Source organism: Acanthisitta chloris, unplaced genomic scaffold, assembly GCF_000695815.1.
Source record: "Acanthisitta chloris isolate BGI_N310 unplaced genomic scaffold, ASM69581v1 scaffold34397, whole genome shotgun sequence".
Lineage (NCBI taxonomy): Eukaryota > Metazoa > Chordata > Aves > Passeriformes > Acanthisittidae > Acanthisitta > Acanthisitta chloris.
In genome coordinates, this window is record NW_008681610.1 from 1 (window position 1) to 10,259 (window position 10,259).

A 10,259-nucleotide genomic window follows, 5' to 3' on the forward strand; every position below is an offset into this window, starting at 1 on the left:
CAGCATCCCTAACACATCCCTAACGCACAGCATCCCTAATGCATCCCTAAAGCACAGCACAGCATCCCTAACACATCCCTAAAGCACAGCACACCATCCCTAACACATCCCTCACAGCATCCCTAACGCATCCCTAAAGCACAGCATCCCTAACGCATCCCTAAAGCACAGCATCCCTAACGCATCCCTAAAGCACAGCATCCCTAACGCATCCCTAACGCACAGCATCCCTAACACATCCCTAAAGCACAGCATCCCTAACGCATCCCTAAAGCACAGCATCCCTAACGCATCCCTAAAGCACAGCATCCCTAACGCATCCCTAAAGCACAGCATCCCTAACGCATCCCTAAAGCACAGCATCCCTAACGCATCCCTAAAGCACAGCATCCCTAACGCATCCCTAACGCACAGCATCCCTAACACATCCCTAAAGCACAGCCTGCAGTGCCAGGTCCTGAGCTCTTCCAGGGGTGGTGGCTCCATCACCTTCCTGGGTGATATTCCTGGAATCATAGAAGCAACAAAAGACATCTAAGATCATCCAAGTCCAACCGTTAACCTGTCACTGCTGCCACTCCTAAAGCACAACCTGCAGTGCCAGATCCTGAGCACTTCCAGGGGTGGTGACTCCACCTCCCTGAGAAATATTCCTATAATCACAGAAGCATCAAAAGGTGTCTCAAGATCATCAAGTCCAACCGTTAACCTGTCACAGCTGTGATGATGACACCTCCAGATCTGAACTGACAATGTGAGATCAGCTCTCTGTGTTAAGTCCCTGGAAAGATGTTGCTTCAGCTGAAGTGTTTTAGTGAAAGATAAAAAGGACCTCGTGTTGCTGAGAACACTGACCCTTTATAATTGCCTAGAAGTCTGGAAAGACTTTACCTGCTGGGCATCTCCACCCTCTGACAGGTGTGTAGATGGGCACTGGCACTCTCCATGCTAGGACATGGATGATAGCACTGATGGACTAAAGCAGAAGACAGGCTGGAGGTGTCATCACCATGTCATAATGAACCTCTAAACCAAATCCTCCAGCGCCAGGTCTGGACACTTCTCAAACACCTCCAGGGCTGGTGACTCCACCACTTCCCTGGGCAATACCCCATGCCTGACCACCCTGGCAGTGCCAACATCTGTCCCAATGTCTCACGTGGCTCCTCTCTCTCCACAGTGGTGGTGCCACCCCAACACTGCCCAACCTGACCCCGCGGCACCGGCAGCTCGTCCCCACGCCCTGCGGCCCCGTGAGTACTCACCCCACAGCAAAGGCTGTCCAGCCCTTCCTGGAGCAATCCCAGTGACCCCTGGAGGTGTCACCCATCTCCTGGGATCTCCTGAGAGCTTTCCCTGCACTGCTCACAACATCGCAGGGCAGCACAGTGGGTTGTGCAGGTTCTGTGTTGGATCACCTGGGAGGGATGGAAAAATATGTCTCAAATCCATGCCCATGGATTATGGTGGGCCACAGGTTTCATACTTTAGGGTTTGTCACAGAATACACAGCTCCTGACATAGAAGCATGGAATATCCTGAGCTGGAAGGGACCCCAGGATCATCAGTCCAACTCCTGCTCAGGACACCCCTAACAATGCACCCTGTGCCTGAGAGTGTTGTCCAAACACTCCCTGAGCTCTGTCAGCCTTGGGACTGTGACCACTGCCCTGGGAGCTGTTCAGTGCCCAAACACCTCTGGGAGAAGAACCTTGTCCTGACATCCAACCTAAACCCACCCTGACACAGCTCCACGCTGTTCCCTGTGGTCCTGTCACTGGTCACAAGAGACTGGTGCTGCCCCTCATGAGGAAGCTGCAGACCCCTGAGGTCTCCCCTCAGTCTCCTCCTCTCCAGCTGAACAAGCCAAGTGCCCTGAGCCATTCCTTGTGTGGCCCCTCCAGACTCTTCCCCATCCCTATGTCCTTCCTCTGGATGCTCTCTAAGATCTTCACATCCTTCTGATATTGTGGTTCCCAAAACTGCCCCCAGGACTCGAGGTGAGGCCTCAGCACAGAGCAGGACATGAGCCCTCCTGACACCTGAGCTGTGGTTGGCATCAAAGCACCTTTGTCCATTGCCAGAAGCCAAACACACACAGTGTGACCTGAAACAACACAATGGGAGGTCAGCTCTGTTAGGTTCCTGCAGGGATGTTGCTTCAGCTGAAGTGTTTTGATAAAAGATAATAAGGACCTTGTGTTGCTGAGAACACTGACCTTTTCTTTACAATTGCCTGAAACTCTGGGAAGACTTTACCTGTTGGACATCTCTGTGCTCTGACAGGTGTGTACGTGGACATTGGCACTGCCCATGCCAGGACACAGATTGCAGCACTGTGGCCTTTGTGGGGCACTGAGAAAGCAGAAGGCAGGCTGAAGTATAAACCAGGGCAGCCTGAGATTAATTATGAAATAAAGTTAGACTTCTCCCTTCCCTGAGAGTTTCCTTTTCAGAGAGTTTCTCTTCCCTTTCCCTGCTCTGTGCCATTTTCCCAACTGGCCTTAGTGCAGCTTTTAGGAACAGCAGTGAGTTTACTCTGCATTAGGTGTTTCAAATGCTCTTCCTTTGCAGATAAAACCATGCTCAGAGCTCTCATTTCCCGTGAAGATCTACTTCTGTGTCACTGTTGTGTCTCTGCTGAGCGTCCTAGGGCTGACCATAGAGACGTTTGTCCGGCAAACCGAGGAGGATTTCACCATCTCCCTCATTCAGCTGGTTGGAGTTGGTAAGAAACACACTTTGACTTTTCAAACAAACACCTATTTCCCCAAGGTAGGAATTAAGCAGCAACTGAAGGTTCTTAGGGAAGAGATCTTGACTGTGCAGCTGTGCCAGAAAAACTTACCAGTTCCCATTGGGAATTTGGGTGTCCACACTCCAGGCTTGGCACAGAACATCATCTCCTGACAGGAGCCATGCTTGGACATGAGTTGGGGTTCGTTTCAAGGCACCTTCCCACATTGCCAGTGTGATCTGAAACAACAAAATGTGGGGTCAGCTCTCCCTCAAGTTCCTGCAGGGATGTTGCTTCAGCTGAAGTGTGGAAATCAGGACCTCATTTTTCTTTAAAACTCTTTTTTTGTATAATAATTCTTGTCCTACTGGATATTTCCAGTCAGAGCTTCAGTAGAAACTGATGTTCATATTTTGGGTCCATTTGCATTAAACAGAAATGAAACTTACCGTAAGATAATGAACTCTGAGTATTTCAGGAAGTTCTCTGCAGTGGCCTCAGCATGTCTTGACTGCCCAGAGAGTGTGGAGAAGGAGAGACTGGGGGTGTAAGACTGGTCACATGCAGCCCTTGCCTCCAGCTTTTCCCCAGAGGGAACACAGACAACAGCTTCACTCCAGGCTCGGTAACTGCACACAAACAATGCTTTAATCCCAAACCTCTGGTTTAACGAGCAGCTTTTCACCCAGGGCTCAGCTCACCACCACAAACTGGTGCTGGAGCAGCCCAGAGGTTCCTCCCAGCTCCTGGTGGTGAACACTGCTGAGTGCTTCAGAGGGAAATGCAGAACCCTCATAAGAAACCAAATCAGTCGCAGGATCTTATACCCGAGGAAGCTGGAGGCATCTCTGAATGCAAGTTCATCTATTTTTTGCAGGATCTTATATCCGAGGAAGCTGGAAGTATCTCTGAATGCAAGTTCATCTATTTTTCCCCCAAACCATCTTTTCTCTATGGTAGACAAAGTCTGACAGAACAGGTGATAGTTCTTTAAAGAGGAGTGGATAACAATCTCTTGGATTTACCATTAGATACACTTAACTTTAAAGAGAGTTTGGGATGTAACCTGTTCACTTCCCAACCCAAGGGAGTGCCCTGTATATGAGACATGTGCATTTCCCACCTCTGCCAAAGGATAATGCTCAGAAGAGAGTTTAATTATTTCTACAAATTTCTTTTGGTTTAGCACCTGAATTTGTACAACAAGGAAATACTGTCTTAAGTCTTTCAGGTCTTCCAGAGATTATAAACATGCCCCAAACAATCACATGATTCACTTTGTAATTTGCCAATCACTTTCTCAATCAGTTAAGAGCAGTGAAGAAGGAAGTTCATTCCCTGCAGGTTTGTTTAAGTTGTTGTGTCACTCTGAAAACCTGTACCACACTTTGCCCCCATGTCCCAGCCTAACACTGGATGGTTTGATGTGTGGAATCCAGGAAGGAGCCCTCTGGAAGAAGAAATCTATTGTTCCCTTGGCTATAGGAAAACATAACCAGTGTTTGCAGGAACATCCTATAAAGGACCAGAGCCTTTTCCTTATCTAAGCTTTGCCAAAGCAGCACAGAGTTCACAGGGGTCAGATCACACAGACAATGCTGTGGAGGTGTGTGTGAGCAGTAAACTGCTTGTTAATCACTTGAACTGCTCTCACTGGGAAGGTGATGTAAGTTCAGGTGTTTAATAGAACTGGTTTTGCTTCATTTAGTTCAGATACAGGATTGGACACAATGTTCAGTGAAGTAAGAGAGTAACACAGCACAGCTGCAGCTTGCATAGCAAATACACTGCCATTCTCAGGGTGTTACTGCACAAGTAATGCAAAAATCTAAGTCATGATTTCACTTCTTATGTGCTAAGCACAGGGAGAGTATTTAAGGCTCAGGTTCAGGCTCCTTGGTGGGAATAAAGACACTCCTGACTGAGGAGCCTCAGTCCTGATCCTTCCACTTTGCCATGTGGCTGCAGCACACTGAAAATCCTCCCCGTGTGCTGTGTGCTCACCTGGGCCTGACCTTGCCTTCTCCCCAGTGTTCTGTGTGTACTATGTGAGCCGAGGGATCCTGCAGGAGAATCGCCAGGAGCTCATTGTCTTCGTGCTCTCCATCCTGCTCGTCATGTTCCGCTCCATCGTCAACTTCACCGTGCTCCCTGCCGAGCAGAAACCCAAACTCCTGGTTAGTCTCCTGGGTTTCATTCACTTCTCCTTTCTCCACACCTTGGGGGTGAAAATGCAGAATTAGGACAGGCAAAACATGTGGTGAGGGCAATGAGGACAAGAGTGAGGCTGAATTAGTCCTGTGGGATAACCAAATTTGCACATCCACAGTTGCAGATCTGCTGCTCTGGGAGGTTCTTTTCGTGGCAGCAGCTGAAAGTAACATAGATGTCAAAGAATTACACAGGGTTACTGCAAAAGATATCCTTCACTTCACCCACTCTCCTCAGATTTCCATCTGTGGAATGTGTGGCCTAAAGTCACATCAGTCTAACCCATGAAAGGAACTGGAATCTCAGTCCTATAGGAAAGGACACAGCCATTAGCTCCATAAATGTAGCTTTGTGTCCTTATGAGATTTATGGGAACCTGCTGCAAGGAAACAGAGAAGACCCAATGAGCAAGGGAGATCCTGCCACTCAGATTATCTTGTTTGCATTTCACAGCCATAAAGTTTAACACAGGGATTGTATTCTATGCCCCACTGAGATCTGCAGTTAAACTTCCACTTGCTGTGCCTTCCTTGTTATCACATAGCTGTGAAGTCCTTCCAGAATTATTGTTCAGGAGGAGGGATGGCAGCCAAGCCAGGGAGATAGAGCAAAACAGGATTTGCCTATTCAGTTTAGCAGTTATCCCCACTGGAATTAGTGTGGTCTGTGCCACAAGGAGGCTTAGAGCCACAGACTGTCAAACAAAGCTGTTTCTGTAAACTGTGTGATAAAGCCTCAAAGAAAAACGTGCCACAAGTCATGATGGTGTTACAGAGAGCACAGAGGTTATGGTTCTCTTAGCAGTCGTGAAACTATTGCTTTGAAAGTGAAAAAAACAGAGCAGCCACTATGGGTTCACACTTGTCTCCAGGCCTCCTGGTTCCCTTACCTCTTCACTCATCTGTTCCAGCAAGAAGCTTCCAAGTCTCAGCCTTGTTTCCTTTCCCACCAGGCCAGATTTGTCCTGATCCTCCTGGTTGGCTCCTTTGATGTGATCTGTGCCATCATCCTCATCCAGAGCCAGAGCATGATGGCATTCCGAGTGGGGGGAGCCCTGGAGAGCCTCCAGGCACAGTACTTCATGCTCAACCTCTGCTTCTCCATGCTGACTTTTGATCTTCAGGCACAGGTAGAGACCTCTGGCCCCCAGTTCCTTCTTTCCCTCTTGCTGAGTGTCTTGGACCAAGCTGAACTATTCACTTCCTAGAGCAATCCTAGAGCCTCTCTTACCCTTTAGATAATATTAGCTTACAATACTGGTCACCCCATCCATAAAAATGAACAACATATATTTTATCTTTGTCCTGCACAAAAGGAGAACTGAAACCTGCTGATTTTGGGGAAGTTTAGCCATCAAACCAGTTGCTTGCAGAAGCTTCAACCCACCATGAGCTCCTAAATAAGGAAGGTTATTCCTGCACATCTCAGCCCACAGACTGTTGTTTTCCAGCCATCCCAGCTGCCTCCTACACTTGAGGAAATGAGACTGGGATGGGAGAGGGGAACCTGACCCAGCAAATGGGGTGAGGTAGGAACTGAAGTTACAGATGAGGGATGTGAAGTCAAGATGTGTTTAGAAAGTCCTTCTGCCCACTGCCCCTCATTGCTACCTTAGTGCTCTATTACCTTGTGCTTTGTTCTTTGTTGCCCTTACACCACTCAGGGATGCCCCTCTGGCCTTGTTTCCCATTTCATCAGGAGAAATTTTAGCCTTTAGACCCTGTGCCCAACTCAGTGTTGCTGGGAATTGCTGTCAGATACTTTTTGGTGGCTGTATGGCCTGAAACCCAATACTTTTACCAACCCTTTGCCTCTTTCAGCTCTGCCTGTGCATCCTGCTGATCAGCCTGCACGAGATCACCCTTCTACACAACATCATCTCAGCGACAGGTGCTGTGTGGGCCTGCCTGAAGGTCACCATTGGCATCCTGGCAGTAAGTGTGACCCTCACAGTGACCCAGCAGGGATGGACAACCTCTGGGACTACAAGTTCTAGTCACAGCCATCCCATTCTCCATCCCAGTGCTGAGGGAAGGGAGCCAGAATGGAGAGAGCAGGAGCACCAGTACTGAAACCAGATCTGTGTCTCTCAGCTGAGCATTCAGAGTCAGTGTCACATTATCATCATTTCTTTCAAGGGACATTGTTTTATTCTCAGTTCTTGGTCACCTACTGTAATGAAACCCATAGGATCACACTGCCTTCAATATTTCAACCTCTTTGACAAGGTTAGATGAAACTGGGAACAGTCCTCTAAGTTATTAGAGTGTTATACAGACACTGCCCAGGCCTTAAATCCTCAGGAACCCACACCAGAAAGATGAGTGGTCCTTATCTGAGGATCTCCTCCAAAGGTTGTGACAGTTTCCAGGTTCACATAAGGATTTGTGGCCTTGAAGTGTCATTTCTCCTGTCTGACTGAGCCTCCTCTGACGTCCTGCGCCTCTGTTCCAGGAATGATTGCAGAATCAGGGCCAAAGTACATCAGATATGTCAATCTTTTATTACCAGGAAGGAGTTTAGGGGTTCCTGGGGGTGGATGTATTTTTAGACTCCTTGGGTGTTTGCACACAGATTCCTGCCAGCTGAAGTACCACATGCTTTCATGGCTTTCCTTGCTACAAACAGAGGTAGCACCAAGCATTGTGCTTTTAAAACACGTTTGTGACTCAGGTGAACAGTGCACAGCATCACCTTTCTCCTAATCAGAACAACTTCTATTTTCCTGCTAGGATTAAGGTGTAAAACACCTTTCAGCTACTTTTCCCCTCCCATCAGAAACAAAGTTGATCTGGTCAGTTGTTCTTCACAGATTACAAGTTCTTTGCTTCTCCTTGATTTGCCTCTAGGCACTAAAAGAGACACTGTTTGTTCTAAGGAAAGAAAAGGGTTGCCTCAGTCAGATGTCTCATGTCTCACACATGATATTCCTTATGCTTTCATCAACAGCAAATGTGTTTCTTAACAGTTCAGCCAGGAACTGTCCTAGGGGCAGCAGTCCCTGCCTGCTTTCCCAGTCCCAAGGTGAATTGTGAAACAGTTCTGACAGTTAAATCCTCATGCTTCTCCCACAGTTTAGTTCTCAGTGACTGTACTTGTCTGTAGGAAAAACAAAGGTGGAGAGACAAGTCACAGGGAGCTGGCAGCCTGTTAGCTATGAAAACACTCATTTGTGGGAGAAAAATCTGAGCATAGCCAAAGAAAAAAGAGATGTCCACTCCTGGCCCAGCTCAGTGGGAAACAGAGACTATTTCCTGCTAAAAAACACAGGTGGAGAAGGTAAATGATAGAGTATATGAATTATAAAGCTGTCTAAATCTCATCTTGTCTTACAGATTTTGAAAGAACTGAAACCTCTAGTGTGGGTTTTCCTGATGCAAAACATCCCTGAGGTGGCATATCTCATCTACCTGCTGTACACGGTAACCCAGCAAACTCACCTGCCTGGGGAGCAAGGCTGGAGGCCTCAGTGCTGCATCTTGGCCCCAAACATGCTGCCTCACCCTGAGCACACCCTTCACTGCAGCTCCTCTTAGGTTCAGAGAGCAGCAGGCATGTCCTGCCTCTTCAGGATCAGCTTTTCAGGACAGGAACCATGTCAGTTTGCTCTTGGACTCGTGAGTTGGAGAGGGAGAGGCTCTGGAAGTCTCTGCAACTGGCAAAGTGTCCAAAATGATTAGAAAAAAAATGAAACAAAATCTTCCAGTACAAGATATACAGCCCAAAAATGCCTCCCCTCCCTCCCAAGTAGTTTCAAGTGGTGCCAGAGCATTTGACCAAGGCCTCAAGTGATTGTATTTCTCAGGCAGCCCCAGCTGTCAGTCCTGCTGTAGCCAAAACAAGGCAGTGCAAGCCCAGCAGACTCCAGGCTTGGGCAGTATTTTGGCACTGCAATAACTCATTTATCACCCAGCACCTTCCACAGCACGGGTGAGAGGAGGAAGGGCAAAGGCAAAGCAGAGTGTTCCCCCTGGGCAGGGCTGGAATGCTGAGAGCAGCCCATGTTCCTCATCCTTCACATCCCCAGGGTCCTGAGGCAGATACAGGTCAGGGCTGTGCTCATCCATGTCCTTGGGCTTCTGCTTATCTAAGTGTGCAGTCACATCAGCCTCTGCCCATCACCCCAGGCCTCTCTGAGCTGGCCAAGCACAGCAGACACACTGTCTTTACCCTCCATCATGTCATCAGGAAACTAAAATGGTTTAAAAGTGACCAGTTGGGGTTATTTCTTCCCCTCAACCTAGTAACTTCTTTCACAGATTCAGTGCTTGATTGCATTTTCAGGGCTTTGTGGCACTAGGTGTTGATTGTTTTATGTCTCCATCTTCCTGCAGGTGGTAAGGGAGTGGGGAAAAGGCAATTCTTACACCCTGGAAGCTGCTTTCATCACTGGCTCTTGCATTTCTGTTGCAATCAAGTCTGTTCTGTTCTGGGCACTGATTCATGTCTATCGCAGCTTTGGGCAAGGGCTGAGGGAAAGAAGTAAGTACTGCAAAAAGTCAACTGGGTAGGTTTGAGCCTGTTGTGTCACTGTCACAATGAAGTGGAGAGCCAGGAAAATCGTTAGAGCTAAATAAAAGGCATCAAACACTTCTGCAGCCTGAGCATTTACTCACCTGACAAGGCTCAGAAGCTTGGATGGAACACGTGTGGTTCCTCCCTGAACACTGACATTAGTCAAAGTTGCTGCCAACCTATGCAAGAAGTCCCCAAAAAACCAGATCTGTGTGGGAAAATCTCCTCTATACCACATACATGTCATTTTTCTTCTTTATCATGCTGTATACTACCAAAGAGACAGAATAAAGGGACCTAGAGAGACACTAATCTTAACCCAAACCTCCCTTTACCTGAAGGACACTTTGGCATTGCACTGGTGCTGACTGATCTTCCTTTCTTCCCACAGTGTTTTCTTCCTATGGAAGGATTGACTCCTGAACTTGTGTTCTACCTGCAGCTCTTACAGAGCGAAGTCACAGCTGAGAAGCTCAGACCAAGGACCTGCATTCAGGGTGTAAGACAATGGGTCACTTGCACAGGGGCAGAGGAGGTTGTCAGGACATTGTTCCACCTTGCTGGGTGGTGTTGTGCTGGAGCTGGAGCAGCACAGCTGGGAATGGGGTTTAGAAAGCCAAGTATGGTCAGGAAATGAACAGTAATCCTCTCCCTTCAGCGAGTTCTGCTGACAGGACAAAGCATCTTTCACTCCTTGTTTCCTGATGGTGCTTTGCAACCACAGGAGGTTCACAACCTGCATGTGAGTACAGTGTGTTGCCAGTTGACTTTTCCTAGGTACACACAAGCATAAGGA

The 10,259-nt window shown here is 47.9% G+C and overlaps 1 protein-coding gene across 1 annotated transcript; it reads left to right on the forward strand.

The window, feature by feature from the left end:
• Positions 1 to 1,180: 1,180 nt before the first annotated feature.
• LOC103805515 lies at positions 1,181 to 9,879 on the forward strand (the record flags this gene model as incomplete). Its single annotated transcript, XM_009078166.1, has 8 exons — positions 1,181 to 1,253; positions 2,575 to 2,728; positions 4,769 to 4,914; positions 5,901 to 6,077; positions 6,769 to 6,882; positions 8,284 to 8,370; positions 9,283 to 9,455; positions 9,855 to 9,879. Coding segments are annotated over 8 exons (949 nt in total), but the record flags the coding sequence as incomplete, so codon positions are not given.
• Between the last annotated feature and the right edge of the window lie 380 nt (positions 9,880 to 10,259).